This window comes from Staurois parvus, unplaced genomic scaffold (assembly GCF_062004578.1).
Source record: "Staurois parvus isolate SC_StPar_1 unplaced genomic scaffold, SC_StPar_1.0 ptg000414l, whole genome shotgun sequence".
Lineage (NCBI taxonomy): Eukaryota > Metazoa > Chordata > Amphibia > Anura > Ranidae > Staurois > Staurois parvus.
In genome coordinates, this window is record NW_028318210.1 from 6,567,744 (window position 1) to 6,586,488 (window position 18,745).

The 18,745-nt window shown below is 44.5% G+C and overlaps 1 protein-coding gene across 1 annotated transcript in view; it reads left to right on the forward strand.

Annotated features, from left to right (window-relative positions):
- Positions 1 to 509: 509 nt before the first annotated feature.
- EHD4 (EH domain containing 4) overlaps positions 510 to 18,745 on the forward strand; it is a 77,683-nt gene continuing 59,447 nt past the window's right edge. The window contains exons 1-2 of the mRNA XM_089686900.1: positions 510 to 852; positions 16,887 to 17,063. Coding sequence (XP_089543026.1) covers positions 623 to 852; positions 16,887 to 17,063 — 407 coding nt within the window. The 5' untranslated portion in view covers positions 510 to 622. The remainder of the gene's footprint in view (positions 853 to 16,886; positions 17,064 to 18,745) is intronic.

Genomic DNA, 18,745 nt, shown 5'->3' on the forward strand with positions numbered 1-18,745 from the left:
AAGTGCTGGACGTGTGTGTGAACAAATGACAAATACACCGGCCAGCTTGGCCATAGCAGAGTGTATTAGGCTATGTATGTCAGGGTGGTTGGGTGGGGGCTGGGGGTGCAGCATTCACATTTATCGATCATGGACTTGCTGAGTGTTCAGACATCATTATTTGGAGCACAGACATTCAAATCAGAAGATTGCAATAAGAGCATAGAGTGACTGTGACATTCACCAAGCATCCACTGCTGATTATTCATTCCCTGTAAACACAAGCACCAGGGAGATTCACCTGCAGTGAATGTTTAGCGAATGTCACATTCCCAGTGTGAGATATGATAGTAGATCAGTGACAGTGTCAGGTCTGATCGGTGACACCAATGCGGGAACACAGTGATGAGCAGGAAGGTTGGTGGGCTCCTCCTGCTGCTCCTCTGCTCACCACTAGATGTCCCAATAGGTGCAGCCAGGATGAGATGACGTGTGATTGGCAGGTCGGTGCGGTGCAGGGCGGGGTTTGGGCTCAGGTGACGTGGCCCTGTATGGTGATAGGCGGATCCCCGTACACCGGGGATAACAAGGAAGTGATCGCGGTCCATGCCGGAGAGCGGAGGAGAGCTGGCACGGAGCGGACATGTTCAGTTGGATGGGGAAGGAGAGCGGCTCTGGCCGTCAGCAGCAGGATGTTCACCAGACGGTGACGGGCGGCCTGCAGGCTCTGTACACCGGGAAGCTGCTGCCTCTGGAGGAACATTACCGCTTCCATGAGTTCCATTCCCCGGCGCTGGAGGAGGCCGACTTCCAGAACCGGCCCATGGTGCTGCTGGTGGGACAGTACAGTACCGGGAAGACCACCTTCATCAGGTGAGGGACCTGGTGGGAGGGGGGTGTTCAGTAGGTGGCCTTTTGGAGGAGGGGGGTGCTCAATGAGGGGCCCCTGGGGGGAGGGGGTGCTCAGTAGGGGGCCTTTTGGGGGGGTGCTCAATGAGGGGCCCCCTGGGGGGTGCTAATGAGGGGCCCCTGGGGTGTACTCAATGAGGGGCCACTGGGAGTACTTAGTGCTGGAACCCTTGGGGGGAGGGGCGTGCTCAGTGCTGGACCCCTGTTGGGGGTGGGCGCTCCGTGCTGGACCCCTGGGGGTGAGGTCTTTGCGTGCGCTCAGTGCCGGACCCCTGGGTGGGGAGGGAGAGTCGGGGCGTGCTCTCAGTGCTGGACCCCTGGGCGGGGGGGGGAGAGTCGGGGCGTGCGCTCAGTGCTGGACCCCTGGGCGGGGGGGGGGGGGAGAGTCGGGGCGTGCGCTCAGTGCCGGACCCCTGGGGGAGGGGAGAGTCGGGGCGTGCGCTCAGTGCCGGACCCCTGGGGGAGGGGAGAGTCGGGGCGTGCGCTCAGTGCCGGACCCCTGGGGGGGGGGGAGAGTCGGGGCGTGCGCTCAGTGCCGGACCCCCGGGGGGGGGGGGAAGTCGGGGCGTGCGCTCAGTGCCGGACCCCGGGGGGGGGGGGGGGAGTCGGGGCGTGCGCTCAGTGCCGGACCCCCGGGGGGGGGGGGGAGTCGGGGCGTGCGCTCAGTGCCGGACCCCGGGGGGGGGGGGGGGAGAGTCGGGGCGTGCGCTCAGTGCCGGACCCCGGGGGGGGGGGGGGGGAGAGTCGGGGCGTGCGCTCAGTGCCGGACCCCGGGGGGGGGGGGAAGTCGGGGCGTGCGCTCAGTGCCGGACCCCTGGGCGGGGGGGGGAGAGTCGGGGCGTGCGCTCAGTGCCGGACCCCTGGGCGGGGGGGGGAGAGTCGGGGCGTGCGCTCAGTGCCGGACCCCTGGGCGGGGGGGGAGAGTCGGGGCGTGCGCTCAGTGCCGGACCCCTGGGGGGGGGGGGGAGAGTCGGGGCGTGCGCTCAGTTCCGGACCCCTGGGGGGGGGGAGAGTCGGGGCGTGCGCTCAGTGCCGGACCCCTGGGGGGGGGGGAGAGTCGGGGCGTGCGCTCAGTGCCGGACCCCTGGGGGGGGGGGGGAGAGTCGGGGCGTGCGCTCAGTGCCGGACCCCTGGGGGGGGGGAGAGTCGGGGCGTGCGCTCAGTGCCGGACCCCTGGGGGGGGGGGGAGAGTCGGGGCGTGCGCTCGGTGCCGGACCCCTAGGGGGGGGGAGAGTCGGGGCGTGCGCTCGGTGCCGGACCCCTGGGGGAGGGTCGGCCAATTAGATGTTGTCACCTATATGTAATCGTACTTTGCCACTTTCCTGAAGTTTAAAAAAGGAACGCAGACGTTTCGGCTTCATGAAACCAGGGGGGCCCCGATCTGAGGAGCGCTAAAAGTATATACATACATCAAAGGAGTATGTTGGGGGTCAGGCCATGCGCTCAGGGCTGGATCCCTGGGGGGGGGGGGGGGCGGGGTCGGGGCTTGCGCTCAGTGAGGGGCGCCTATGATGAGGGTGCACACTGTGGGGCACCGGGGGGGAGGGGTGTGCCACCTCTGCCTTACATACCATGTGCCCTGTAACATCGTTGTGTGTGACTACTGTGGCTCTCGCCCTCACTGTACCTCCATGCATCCCACACACCCCTGTCCTGGTATGCTTCCTTCTGTGAATAATGTGTAACTGGAATGTGTGGTTTTTTTTTTTTTTTTTAAACTTGCTATGCCCTGAACTGCCATGTTCTATGATTGTCCCCCTCAGTGTGCCAGGGTTTTACCGCACCCCAACTTTACATGTGAACGAACCCTAAGGGTGCCGCTGCAGAATGCAACTAAGGGCTCATTCACAAGTGCAACAGGCACTGTCGCTCCTCTGAAAAGCGATCCAAGTGTTTGACAAGTGGTGAGGAGGCGATACGATGCCTCCTCACTCTCTGATTTAAACTCCTGATTGCTGTTCAGTGCACATGATTGCGACATGCGGCTGTGACCTTTGACTTCTCCCATGTTGTTCAGGTAGATCTTCCCTCTTTAAGGTTGCCTACCTCTTTGTTTTCTAAACATGATAGTGTTTTAAAGAGAGAAACTGAGAACAGAGTTAACATTCGTATTTGATTTATTACAGGCATTTATATAGTACCGATAATTTAGGTAGTGCTTTAGATACTGTACATCCACATCAGTAAACCGGATCAAACTGCGCAAATCTCCAATCACCTTATCCCACAAAGCTGCAAATTTAGAGGATATCCTCTTTTCAAAAACTATGTATAATATATTGCGCTATGTAAAACAGTAAACCTCATTAAACATGCATGTGCACTATGAAGGCCCTCATACCTATAAAAAGCGATCAAATCAGTAAAAACAAATGAATATAAAATGTGTGAACTTCACTAGTTATATACATACATTATAAAGACACTCAAATCTGTGAAAAGTGATCAAATTAAAACCAGTGACATATAGTCCATATAGATACATAATAAAGTCCATATGAAGATAGAACCCCACAACCAATGATACCACTGTATGTCAGTGCTGTTAGTATCATGGATAGTCTTCCTCCAGATAATTCACCAACGTGTGCACCACCACCACTTGATTAAATGGAGGCTTTACCAGAAATAGAGACCCCTTAATTATAGGGGGGTCTCAAACAGCATTTCAGTATAGAATGTTAGCAGATTCTCCTATGCATGCCTGAATCATGAATCTTCCAAACATCCAAGACCCAAATGTGAACTCCAAAAAAATCCTACTTACAGACTGTAGAACAATAAAAAGCATTCAAAAAGACCACTTTCAAAATAGCCAACAGCATGATGACGTCAGGAGGAGCTTACAGTCTAAGGAGTTTCTCTCCTTCTCCCGGCCAGGATTTGAACAGAGGCCCCCAGTTCTCCTTGAGTTGCTGTCTGTGTCTCTCATCCTTTATAACGCACAATGGGAACTCTCCCTAATGAAGTCACAAATGACAATAAGGTCTCAATCACATGGGCATACTTAAGCGTAAGCCAGGGCCATGGCTGAGTTTGCCTTCATGGGGGTGCACAGGTGTTCTGCACATGCCCATGCAGGCAGTCCGATACTTGCCAATTGGGATGCAGCGGCTGCACAGACACAGTCACTGTTAATAATTTGACAGCCGTGTGGATGCAGGTGTTCTAATTCATGCCAGCTGTATTCTCAACCCCCAAAAGGAAGTCAGTTCCACTTTGACCCTGCAAGCAGGGTTTTCTGTTTTTAATTTTTAGCTCTGCCCCATTCCACCCTAGGTCAGAAAGACATTTACCTGGTCCTGCAGCAGTTACAGTTTTTGTAGCTGATGACTTTTATTTTTTGACAGCGTGAGTTGAACTCCGCTTTAAGATGGCAGGGCAGGACCCACTGTCTGGCTCCCACAGGGGGAAAATGCTGCATTTGCTGTGGATGAGTATGTGCTTTAAACAATGTCTGAGTTGGTTTAAATTAGGGGTGTATTGAAATTTTGGTGGCCGAAACGTTTCAGTCAAAAACACCCCTATTGGCCGTTGGCCAATGTAAAAAAAAAATGCACCTATACAGGTGCTGAAAATAACCCCACCCCCTTGCCCCTGCCACCCCTCGCCGCCACCATCACTGGCCTCTGCTCAGTAGTTCTCAGCCTTACCTGAGAAACCACTTAACGATCCTGGAGCTGGGCATAGAGATTAGTGAAGGAAAGATATCCTCCACTTATCTCTATGCTCTTGGAGGACCGGAGCGATGTCACTTCCGTTCCTTCGCCTTTTTTTTTTTTTTTTTTAAGCACTAGATCAATGCTTTTTTTGATCTAATGCTTTACATTGTAGGAGACATATGGTTTCTTATTATCCCCATATCTCTCCATGAAGAGGACCTATCAATACTTATTTCTGTCACAAGGGATGCATGCGTTCCTTGTGATAGGAATAAAATTGATACTTTTTTTTTTTTTTTGTAAAGGCACAGTGTAAAAAAGAAAAATAAATAACAATAAAGTTTAAAGTGCCCCCCTGCCCCCCCCCCCCCCCCCCCCGTGCTTGTACATGGTGCTGAACACATATGTAGGCCACGCCCACATATGTAAATTGTGTTCAAACCACACATGTGAGGTGTTGCCACGAACATCAGAGCAAGAATTCTCCTCTTAAAATTTCTACAGGTTAGCAGTGTAAAATTTCAAAGCGTCGCCTATGGAGATTAAGTACCATAGTTTGACGCCATTCCACGAGGGTGCGCACTTTTAAAGCATGACATGTTGGATATCTATTTACTCACCGTAACATCCTCTTTCATATTTTACAAAAAAATTGGGGTATATATTGTGGGTTGTTGTTTGTTTTTTTTTTTTTTTTTATTATAATCCATTTAAAGTGTGTTTTTTTTTGTTTTTTTTTTTTTTTTTTCCAAAAATGTATATTTAATTTTTTAAAATTGCCCATTTCGGTTTTTGGCCACGTGCATTCTGAATTTTTGGTTTAAGCACCAGAATTTTCATTTCAGCGCACTACTAGTTTAAATGTACATGCTGCTTGCATGCTCTGTTATCCTCCCATGATCCTTTGTACAACATTAACCAGGCTCAGGGTAGGAGTGCTGGCACTGCGATTTGTCTTCTTAGCAGGTTTTAGAATTGGAGATGGAGGTGTTCATGCAGACAAATGCATAGGAAGGAGCCCAAAGCAACTCCAGGAGTTTTTAAAAAAAGTGTCCTTGCAATGGGGCCCATCTGCACTGCAAGAGTTAAAAGCTTATTATGGCTAAGGCTTGCTTCACATCTGTGCGGGGGGGGGGTACTGCTGCGAGACCCACACAAATACCTGCAACCGCACCACCCACACAGAGGAATGAGGGACCTGCAGGTGGGTGCCGTTAATTCTAATGGCATGCTGCCCGCACTGGAAATTGCATCCGTACTGAGAACCTTGGTTCCTGTGTGGGCTGCGATTTCCCAAGTAGTGCAGGGACTTCTTCCCTGCGAGTCCCGGGCATGGGAGTCCATTAAAATGAATGGGCTCTCGTATCCGTGCAATTCGTGACTGCACGGCCGCACATGTGTGAACCAGGGGTAAGATTTAAAGGACAAGTTTACTTTTTGGAGTATGTTACACCTATATTTAGGGTGCAACATGCTCCAGAACATGTTCTCCACATCCCCCCAGCATTATGTCAATACAAGAACTACAGTTCTTGTCTGCCAACTTGGCAAAGCACTTTTTGATCCCAATGAACTTTTGAGGGTGCCAATGAGCATGCTTGTACTTCATTCACAAGCCTAGCAGATTTTAAACGACAGCCCATACAGAGGTACAGGCTGAAAGCTATAGGGCTTGTCTGCAGGAGCCTAACATTGAACCCCGATCCACTGATCACGGGTACAATGCTTTGCTGACCCCTGTAGAAAAAAAAATAATAATGCACTTTATTTTTTTTTTCAAAATTTGTGCATTTTTTTAATATTTTTTCCCAAAAGGCAGTACAGGCTGTAGTGCTTGACCTAACACAGCCACTTAGGCCCTATCCTCCTCTGCCTGAAGCTCTGGTCTGTGGTCTTACAGAGCAGACTCTGTGGGACTGTTCACAGTGCTGGAGGAACCTTGCCAGAGTGAGAAACAAGGTATGTATTTACTTCCTCATGCACCCCCAGACATGACAAGCCTCACTGCATGGGTGGATTTTTAAGAATTTTGTGAAGTTGGGCTATAAAGTGTACCTGTGCCCAAGGTATGGTCATGCAATACATTTACATATAGCAAGCAAGCCCTCACAGACCTCTTTAGCTGTAGGCACTGTGGAGTAATTGATACTCAAATATCACAGCAGAGACTCTGAAGTTTGTCTCCTAATGTAAAAAATGGCTATATGAAACAGGCGAAGACTAGTAAGCTGCTAAGTCCCTGCTGCCACTGAAGATGCTTTTTTTTATTTATGTATTTTATTTATTTTTTCAATAAGTCCGTGCAGCTACATAGGTCAGCCATGGCTTGCTTTAAAGCTCTATTGCTGCTTGTAAAAAAATATCTATAATCCAGGCATATGCGCTTGTAGGGGTGTTGGTGCTATTTTCATAATCCAGTGAGCAAGCCGAATGCAGAAAAGTGACTGAGGAAGGTGCAGCACTATATGTGCAGAATATTGGTATGGCTGGGCAGTGTTTATAAATACCTTGGAAAATTAAAAAAAAAAAAAAAAAAAGTTCACAGATGTATGTTAGTGGTATTTTCCTATTTGGCTTCAAGTTTTGACTGGAAGGAAACCTGTCACTGAGGAAAGAACACTGGAACATACAAAAGTAGCATGCTCCTGCCAAGTCTTTCTGTGAACAAATGAATGTTTCTGTGTAATACTAAATATCTTGTAGGTACAGACTTCTTAAAGTGATCCGGTACAAAAACAAAACTGCTGTCGGGTATAATGTGCAGGCAGCTACAGCTACACATACTTGCAGCAGCCTCTGCTTCATGTGAATTCTGGGCTATTCTGATCTTCAAAGATCTGATATTTCCTGGTAGTGCCAGAGATTTGCCATTTCACCATTACTCCTACTGACCAATCACATTGACGGGCTGCCTCAGTAGCCAATAACAATGTGTTGGATCAGCACCAGGAACTGCTTTCTAAGCATAAGTTCACTGTAAGTACTGAGTAGCAATGACGTCCTTGCAGTGCTGCATAGCAGGTCCACAGGCTGTGTGCAGAAAATACAGGAGGGGGCAGATAAAAGACCAGTTACCCTGCAGAAGGAAAGAACAGCATTGAATGGTCTCTTTACAGGAAATTCCTACACAGAGGTAACATTTCATGCTGTATTACTGCACAGATCAGGAAGAAATGCACAAAGCAAACAATCGAATAAAAAAAAAAAAAAAAAAAAAAAAAAAAATACACATGCCTTTTGTATTTAGAAAATTTGTTTAGCCTGGAGCTCAACTTTAAACTTTTTTTTGTTTAAAGTTCCTGGTGCTGTTTTTGTGATTATTAAAAAACCTTTGCACCTAAGAAATGCCCAGTGGGGTTGACTGTTGTCCCCGGCATTTGATGAATGAAGGTATGCAAACACAACCACCAGGAATGTACAGAATGCAGGACGGTTCTAACACCATCAGGAGGTTTCAGTGCTTTGTCTGTAAGGATGGACCAGAATTTGGTTGTTGTAGTTGCCTTAGGGCCCATTCACACCAGAAACTGTGCATTTTTGACTGCATGTTTACATGCATTTGAAGCACGTTTGTTGCACGCTTGACTTACATTTGCATGCGTCTTGCACTGCATTTATCACGCAGTTGCAGTGCATTTTTCTATGTGTTGGGCTTGGCTTTCTTCTGTTTCCTCTGAGGTCCCCTTTTCTTCATAGTGTATAGAGAGAAGCATGTCCCATCATTGGTACAGGCAGAGGAAGGGTCTGTGTGATCCCTGCATTCTGTTCTGGAACACTTCATGACTGATACGACTATCCTGATAAACACATGCAGTAATCAACTTACCAGTGAGTGTTCTCGTTTCTGTGTGTCCATTTGTTCATGATATGGGTACATTTCTTGCTGTAATGTTCACCCAGATGAGGCCTTTTCTTCTGTTGTCAGCATAATGTTTGTCTGGGGTCACAGAGCACAGGGTACTCCTGGAACATTGTGATGATGTCCTCTGCAGCTATGGGTGACCTGTATGCCATTATGGTTTACACTGCTCGCCACATGCACAGATCCAGGAAGTGTGTGTGTGTGTGTGTGTGTGTTAGTGCAGTGAGGTGCAATGCATTTGGAGTGCAAAAAAAATGCAGCATGCTCCTACTTTCCCCCTCCCTAACTGCACAGCATTGCAATGATTGATGTATATGTTATGCCCATAGGATTACATTGATTTTGGACTGTCCATGAAGTTGAAGTGCAGTCCAAAATGCAGCCAACTACATCCTACTGCATTGGGTGTGAAAGGGCCCCTGACCTTAACTTAAAGTGTTACTAAACTCACAACAGTAAAACCAGTCTGTATACGCAGTAAAGTATACTTGTGGAGCCTAAGGGGTTAATCCTGCGCATTGTGTAAACAGGCTGTTTGATCCTGTTTTCTCTGATCCTCCCCTTCCTCCACAGTCCCCAATCCATCTGCTGATAGTACAGAGCACTAGGAGGCACTTTGCACATGCTCCGTTTGGTGTGTATTGCTAGAGAGGTGTATGGGTTGTGTGTTGTTTTTTTTTTTTTTTTTTTTTTTTTTTTTTTTGGGAGGGTGCATGTAGTCAGCACAGGGCCAATCGGCGCTGTCCAGACAGAGGGTCATGGGTCATGCTACTCATAGGACAGTAAGAGGAGAATGCAAACTCCTCCTACAAGCTTTAACCTGTGCTCGGCCAGACACTGATAGAAGTCGCAAGACTGTTATTTAATGCTGATCAGAAAAGGTATTCAGCAGTTTAGATTTACTAAAATATTTGCATTCCCATGTTCTATGTACTGTGGAAGACCGAACATGGTGAATACAGGGTCCTGGGTTTAGTAACACTTTAAAAGTACTGCTAATCTGCTGCCCCCCTACACACGTACACGCGCACCTATTTTGGGAGCTGGTACCCCCCTCCCAAGCAGTGCTTGCAACCTCCTGTGTTCATTGTAATTCCCAAACCTAACTGTGTACAAAGCAGCAAACACACCAAGAGGATATCCCCTCTAAATCATAAATCAAAATAAATACCTAGTGTTGTGCTAAGTGAAATTATAAATAGTATACAATTGATATATATCCATACATTGGAGGCTTACCAGATCCTGTAACCCCTTAATTATAGGGGGTCAATATACACCTGATATGTATAATTCCATCCAGACCCATGAATCAGATAATGTGTATCATCTGACGCTCCTCAAACCGTCCTGGTCTTATGGGGTTGACTTAAGCTCATATAAAAATAATAAAGTGCCTCTCATAGTGCAGTAAGTTGAAATACCATTTATTAAGTAAATAAAATCGCCCTTACAAGCATTAAAAAATAAAAAAAGCAACCATAGACCATCAATCAGCACAAACAACGGTAGAAATGGCGATTCTTGCATGATGATGTCAGAAGGGAAGCTCTGCCCGATGTTTCGTCATAGCAGACGTCTTTCGGGGCTAGGAGACCGCCATCGCGCTTAAATAAGATGCAACCAAGCCTCGATTTGGAATAATTCAGCCCCCATCTTCGTGGCATAGCCGTGAATAAACCCGTGACTAGAAGTAAGAGAGGCCGCGTGAGTAGGCAGTGACCTCATTGCGACCAAGCTTCTTTCGCATCCATACTGAGAACAGAAACCAAGCCTCGCTCTGTGGATGGAATCTCAAACATAACCCCGGATAGTGGGGAAGAGACTCGGAAGCGAGGACATTATTTAGCCTAAACTATTTAAAACCTTGGATACAAATCAAAAATGTACTAGTATCAAATTGGGTATATTGTAAAATTAATCCAATTGGTATATAAGATGGATATTCCAAATTGATTACAATAAACACAATGGAACAAGTCCTCATGCACACTGGACTTTTTTACAGCGGCTGTTTTTGGCTTTTGGCATTTCTACAGCCAGTAATTTCCCCAGCATGTTACAAAGACTGTAATCAGCGTTTTTTGGCTGGAAAGACCCCCCCGAAATAGTGTTTCTAGAGGTGTTTTTAAGATGTAAAAGTGCTCTAATGCTGAAAAACGCGGCAAACTGGCATTTTTGGACTTTACGTTTTTTTTTTTTTTTTTTTTTTTTTTTTAAGCAAAAAAGAAAATGTTAAACATGAAATGCTGAAAAATGCACGTTCTTAACATAACTTTACACAGCTAATGTTACCAGCATTAATAAAATGCCCCGTGTGCATAGAGCCTAAGACTTCCAAAGAGCCATCTAGTGGCTGACATACCTCAATGATCATTCATTGACAAAACTGTAATTCTAGTATATAATCTAAATCTATAATGGTAGATCTATAATGAATAAATTAAACATAATGATAAGCCATGAAATAAGTAGCAATCTAATATGAAAAGGGAAAATTATATTCATTCCTGCACTCAATGTACAACCAATTGACTATAGAAAGAGAGGGTGACCAAAATGGGGGAAATACTCCTAATTAGTATTGTTAACCCTAAAATGATCAATTCAGTAAGGGGCCAAGTTTGTAGGACTAAGCATTGTTGATAAAGGAGGCTGCATGACCAATTTGACAGCGCAGTGCGATCTTGCACATGCGCAGTAGGGTGCCGGCTGTAAAACAGCAGGATGTCACGGCTGGCTTCCACAGCCAAAAGGGCAGTGCCATGGATCCAAAGACTGGTGAAGACATCACAGGACTCCTGCGCTGGTGATTGTCTGAAAAAAATGGAGCTCCTTTTTCAAGTAAATTTTTCCTGTCCAGGCAATGGAAAATCACAATCGGAGTAAGCACGTGTTTTTGTGTGTGCAGTATTTAATTTATATATCTTATAAACATTCTATATATACATATGTGCACATCTTTGTTAGCCATGTCTATTATTAGTTATCCCCTAATAATTTGACTTGGCATACCAAACCATTCCAACTAATAATTCTTGGACTCTGATCTTTGGGAAGGTGTATTTTCTCCCTCTGAACTTCCATGCACCCTCTGGGCAGGAATAAGCATTGTTTTTGGTTGACAGTTGCAGAGGACATGTTTAGATTAATAGAACTGCGGTGGAGCAGAGGAAGCAGAACCTTGTGTTGTGGAGTTCAGACCTAGGACATGCTAGTTCACATGAGTCTGAAGTTTTTTTTTTTACCAGCGGACAGGGATTGCTAACACAGGCAAGTTTTAAAAACTGCACACTCTCTAAAATGCTTCTGTTGAATAGCCTGTGTGATGTAGTTTCTACTAGTCAAAAGTTCGTTTCATGTGACTAATGTGGGGTTTAGGCCAGGCGTTTGTTTTACCAGCTGAAATGGTTAGTACCATCATTCAGAAAAGTTCAGTTTTTAAATAAGTTTTGGATCTCCTGTATAGAAATGGAGCATAAAATGGCAACCCATCGTATTACCACTATCTGCTTGGTAGGGCAGAAAATGGAAGCAGGGTTCCGATTTAATAGGTAAAGGAAGCCCAGACATCTGCCTCCATATTTACAAGGGCTGTACCGCTTTGCTTTTTTGCTGCAGCTTTTAGATTTTCAACTGTAACAATGGAAATACCCAAAAAATAGGTGTGCAATTGTTTCCTGGATATCCTGGCTCTGCCTAATCTGCATATTGCAGAATGTAGACATGGTTCAGAGACTCTTGTCTGTTGTGATGTACAGAGGATCTTAATGGAACATATGACTGCAAGAGGTGTTGGTAGCTGATGTGATGTGTTGCAATGACTACATGAATAAGTGGGTTCAAGCTGTGGAAGATACACCTGCTCACTGCTTTCACTTCCTTGATAGTCCGCCACATCTGTTCTTATATACAGTGAGGAACAGAAGTATTTGAACACCCTGCGATATTGCAAGTTCTCCCACTTAGAAATCATGGAGGGGTCTGAAATTCACATTTTAGATGCATTCCCACTCTGAGAGACAGAATAAAAAAAAAAAATTCAGGAAATCATTGTATGATTTTTAAAGAATTTTATTTGTCTTGCACTGCTGAACATAAGTATTTGAACACCTAAGAAACAGCAAGAATTCTGGCTCTCAAAGACCTGTTACTGTGCCTTTTAAATATTCTACCTCTACTCCACTCATTAATCTAACTTAGTAGCACCTGTCTGAGCTCTTTAAAGACACCTGTCCACCCCACAGTCAGTCAGACGCCAACTACTACCATGGGCAAGACCAAAGAGCTGTCAAAAGACACCAGAGACAACATTGTGGACCTCCACAAGGCTGGAAAGGGCTATGGGCCAAATAGCCAAGCAGCTTGGTGAAAATAGATCAACTGTTGGAGCAATTGTTAGAAAATAGAAGAGGCTAAAGACGACTGTCAGTCTCCCTCGGACTGGGGCTCCATGCAAGATCTCACCTCGTGGGGTATCACTGATAAGAAAGGTGAGGAATCAGCCCAGAACTACAAGGGAGGAGCTGGTCAATGACATGAAGAGAGCTGGGACCACAGTTTCAAAGGTCACTTTCGGTAGAACACTACGCCGTCATGGTTTCAAATCATGCATTGCACGGAAGGTTCCCCTGCTCAAGTCATCACATGTCCAGACCCGTCTGAAGTTTTCCAATGACCATGTGGATGAACTAGAGGAGGCATGGGAGAAAGTCATGTGGTCAGATGAGACCAAAGTAGAACTTTTTGGTCTAAACTTCACTCGTTGTGCTTGGAGGAAAAAGGATGAGTTGCATCCCAAGAACACCATCCCTACTGTGAAGCATGGGGGTGGTAACATCATGCTTTGGGGGTGCATTTCTGCGAAGGGGACAGGACGTCTGCACTGTATTAAGGAGAGGATGAATGGGGCCATTTATTGTGAGATTTTGAGCAACAACCTCCTTCCCTCAGTCAGAGCATTGAAGATGGGTCGTGGCTGGGTCTTCCAACATGACAATGACCCGAAGCACACAGCCAGGATAACCAAGGAGTGGCTCCATAAGAAGCATATCAAGGTTCTGGAGTGGCCTAGCCAGTCTCCAGACCTAAATCCAATAGAACATCTTTGGAGGGAGCTGAAACTCCGTGTTACTCAGCTACAGCCCCGAAACCTGACAGATCTAGAGGAGATCTGTGTGGAGGAGTGGGCCAAAATCCCTGTTGCAGTGTGTGCAAACCTGGTCAAGAACTACAGGAAACGTTTGACCTCTGTAATTGCAAACAAAGGCTTCTGTACCAAATATTAACACTGATTTTCTTAGGTGTTCAAATACTTATGTTCAGCAGTGCAAGACAAATAAATTCTTTTAAAAATCATACAATGTGATTTCCTGAAATTATTTTTTTTTTTTTTTAAATTCTGTCCCTGAGTGGGAATGCACCTACAATGTGAATTTCAGACTCCTCCATGATTTCTAAGTGGGAGAACTTGCAAAATCGCAGGGTGTTCAAATACTTCTGTTCCTCACTGTATTAGGGATGCTGGTACCTAAAAATGTATGTGATCTTTTAAAGACTAAGTTTAGTCGGTAAATAAATGTAAATTGGCACAAGGAACTTGGCTTACTATCAGTCCAATATATCCCTTGTGCTACTGGCTCCTTGTGCATATCAAGAGTGAAAGCTATGCTTGCCCTTTCCACCCACCTTCTTCATTCATAGAAGCTGTACAGTTGCTTCTATGAATAAAAATACTACCTAATGGAAGATGAGCAGAGGAAGGAAAAGTCCACCTCCTCCATTCATAAGTCATTTTTCATTCATAGAAGCAACTATACAGCTTTTATGAGTGGAGGAGGTGGTCGGAAAGGGAGGGCACAGTCGGTACTCTTGAGTGTAAATGACAGGTCCCTGAGGAGGAATTCAGCTGAGAAGCCAGCACAAGGGATTTATTGAATTGATAGTCATATTCCTTTAAACTTTTTAATTTCTGTGTTCACACTACCAATTCAACATAAGGGCTGCTCACATTTGTTGGATTTCTTGCAAATTGCTTAGTGTATGGCCTTCATTACTCTTTTCCCAAGTGTTCTAAAATGCAGTTTTTCTGCAACTTGTCCTGACAGATGAGTAATGTGAGAGCTGTAAAGTCAGGAGCACTGAGATGTTGTGGTTACTACAAAGTCATACTTGGTCATGCATCCAGTATCCTTAGTTTTTGGACCACAAATGCATCTCCCCATTGAAATTATTGGAAAATGTGGCAAAAATATATCTGCACTAGCGTTGCGTTTTTGGTGTGGTTTTTGAGTCACATGTCCTTTTTTTAAAAAAGGTGGCAAAAAAGCATGTGCATTTTTGCCTGCCCATACCTTGTGTGGGTGGGCAGTTACTGAATGACAGGAAGAATCAAACTACCTAGAGTGCTTATCAGCACCCTGTTAGTTCATTGAGAACTAAAATCTGTCAGCTGCAATAGCTGACAATTGTTGTAGTTCTTCCATTCACAGAACTCTGTCTATCAGTACCCATCAGTGCCAGTAAGTAGTGCCCATCAGTGCCATCTGGCAGTGACGCCTATCAGTACCACATAGTGCCCATCAGTTCTGCCTTTCAGTGCCCATCTATGCCTGTCTGTACCACCCAGCAGTGCCCATCAATGATGCCTGTCAGTACCCATCAGTGCCAAATAGTGCCTGTCAGTGAAGGAGAAAAATTACTTATTTACAACATTTCATAAAATTTTTTTTTCAAAATTTAGTTTGTTTAGCAAAAAATAAAAATCCAGTGGCGATTAAATAGCACCAAAAGAAAGCTGTCTCAAAAAAAAAAAAAATTAAAGTTTTCGGTAATGTTGCATGACCGTGCAATTGTCAAAGTGCAACAGTGCCGAAAGCTGAAAAATTGGCCTGGGCAGAGAGGGGGTGAAAGTGCCCAGTAGGCAAGTGGTTAAAGTATGGAAGAAAGAGGTCAGCATGACATTCAGCCAAATAGCATTTGCAGTATGGGAAGTCTGTTTCTTTCCTTTAAAAGGGTATGTTCACCATTCTTAACATGTTACCGATGCAAAAGTCCCCACACCCCCATCAGATCCCCCATTGTGATAGCAGGCCGGGGATCTTCTCCCTGCACCGTCACAATTTTGAGAGGGGGAAAAAAAAAAAAAGGGGGAGTGTAGGGCGCTGCCCACTCGGCCGAGTCATTCATTCACAGAGTTCTGTGAATGGAAGAACTACAACAATTGTCAGCTATTGCAGCTGACAGATTTTAGTACTCACTGATCTAACAGGGTGCTAACAGGTTGCTAAAAGCAACTTCTTTTCCCTTACGCATGTGACGGTGCTGAGCCAATTACCAAGCTTCAGTTAGAACTCTTTTTGTCTTTTGCAGCTAACATGACATTTCATCTTTATTGCATAAAAATTGAATTCTCACTTTTTAGTGGATCTGCAGTGGCCTAGGAAGGCAAATAACTTTTTGAGTTTCATGACTTTGTTTTCCATTTGTTTTGTTATCGGCTATGTAATTTAACCTCCCTAGCGGTCTGATCATGTCCATATTTCTGTGCTCAAAGCAGTACATTTTTTTTTTTTGCATGGAAATATTATTATTTTTTTTTTAAATTGTAGGCCTGTCATTTTTAGGAATAACTCACTGAAATCTGTCCGAACAAGAGTCTAGTAAACATCTGTGGTAGGATAAAACTTGAAACACAAAATCATAAATTATTATTTAATAAATAATATAATAAATTTAATTCAATAATATAATCAAACCAAAAACACTGAAATTTGAAATGGAGCACCAAGTTAGCACATCGCTGAGCAAAGTCGCAAAATCGTTTTCAGTGTCTGATGACGAATTTCCTCACGAATCATTATCACTCAATTCTGCAAGTAGTTCTAATTTACTGTCGCTGTTCTCTAGCTGATCTAAAACCGCTTTTGACCTAAAGGGACACTTTTTGGATACCATGGATGTTTCTCAGTTTCCAGGCAGAAAAAACAGTAAAAATGTAGGCAGGACAAAGCAGTAGGGACAAAATGTATGTGAAATGGTTTGATACAGTAATGGAATACTATGTGATTTTAGTGAATGTCACTTTTTGTCATTTTCAAATTTCCCGCCGTTCCGTCCCCCGTACGTCCCGACGCTTGCAAGGGACGGGACCCGGATGACAGATGCCGGATTACATTGCCAGGGACACTGCAGGAGGGACATCGCAGGAGCGCAGGACAAGGTAAGTGATCGAGGGATCGTGGAGCAGGGCCGCATGGTAAGCCTGAGTGTAGCTCGGGGTTACCGCTTGTGGTACTGAAACTTTACCCCGAGCTACACTCGGGAATACCGCCAGGGAGGTTAATATGACTGCCCTACGCAACACTTCTTTTTTTTTTTTTTTTTTTTTTTTTTTTTTTTTCTTCTTTTTAAGACTTTTTACTGAACTGTTTTTTTGTATCAATAAAATGTAATTGAATTCTCCTTATTTACAGATACTTACTAGAACAAGATTTTCCAGGAATGCGAATTGGACCAGAGCCTACAACAGATTCGTTCATTGCTGTCATGTACGGTGAAAAAGAAGGAAGCATTCCAGGAAATGCATTGGTTGTCGACCCAAAAAAACCCTTTAGAAAACTAAATAGTTTTGGAAATGCCTTTCTGAACAGGTAAGCTCCCTTTACTGTTAAACAATTTTACTGTAAAATGTACAGAATACTCCAGAAACATTTATGCTTTTATACTGGATGTAAGTTATTTATTTACTTTGGTTTAGATGTCCATGTCCAACAAATGTTCTAACTCCATAAGCAGCTTTGAACTACAATGCAAGTGACATTTAAGGGATCACATGATGGTTAATGGAAGATTCCTCTAAGATGCTAAAGAAGGATGTTTTTTGTGGCATACAGTTTGTAAAGTCTGTAATTTTGTACTAAAGCTCAGCTGAGCTCAATTTTTGCAATATGTAAAAAAGATAATTTTTGTTTCGCGTTTTATTTTCCAATTTCTTGCAAATATTCTAAGATGGTAACCTAGGCAACTTAAACAATCTGCAATCTTCCAGCAGACTGTGGCTACTGTAGTGTGTAAGGGGGAGTACATTTGCTTAGCTTTACTACATAAAGTGGTTGTACGACATACAATATGAACAAAGCATATCCCTCTACAGTGTGTACTTGTCTCAATTAAGAGCCCTAAGTGTCATTTCTGCCTTCTGCTTCATTTTCTCTTCTATCAGTATGAATCACTTCTGAAAAGTTTTCCTGACACCAAGAGAAAAATGGTGACGGGGAGGGACCTCCCAGCTAATTGGCAGCCTCTGCTCTGTTCCTGTGAGCTGTGTGCAGGGGTGTGTGTCCCTTCCCTCCAGTCAGCTCTCTGAGCTTTCCTTACAGACTTCTACAGAGTAACTTCATCTCTCCACCCCTTCTTCTTTTTTTTTTTTTTTTTTTTTTTTTTTTTTTCTGAACTCCAGCCAAGCTTTATAAATTCTGCATTGTGAACGGTTGTAGAGAAGACTGCAGACAAACAGGTACAACTTATGTAGGAGAATTTGATTAATCTCTGTATATCACCTGAGGCTGGTTGATTTACTGGGTATATTGTAGGGGATTACAACCACTTTAACGTAATTATTACTGCTGGGTGAATTAAAGTAGTCATGCGCTCACAACAAGCACTGGCTGGCCTCTCTTTTCTTCTTGAAAGTTTTCGTGGATATATTTGGGGGCTTGGTGATCTTGGCAGTACTGATGTTTTCCAAAATATTGTTTGCTCTGAGCATGGTCATGTTTTGTCTTGAGCTTGGTGCGTGTTCCATGGACAGATGTTGTTCTCTGTGGATGTGCCCAGTGCACGTGCAACATTTTGGTGAAGATCAGTACACCACTGCTTAGTGGTGCACCGAAATGAAAATTCTGGACTGAAACCAAAAATTCAAGATGCACTTGGCTGAAAATTGAAACTGAAATGGACAGTGTTGTTTTTTTTTTTTTTTTTTTTTTTTAAATTTAATATCATGAATTTAAATGAATATGAATTTAAAAAATACAATCCAGTAATGTAAAATAACTATTGAAAGTAGCACACAAAAATTGGACAGAAAATAAAATGAAAGCTCGCTGAAAACCCTACTTGTCAGCCGATATATCAGTGCATCACTACTCATAAATGCATCCTCTGTCCCAGAGCTGGTTGGGCAGTGAGAGGAATGCTAAAGACTCATTACCTTTAGCTAAAACACTGGTAATTTCAGTCTTCTGACTGTTGTGTTTTATTCCTCTTAGGCCTCATTCACACTGCAGCTCACAAATTCCTGTTTTACAGGCGTTTAGAAGCAGGAAAAAAA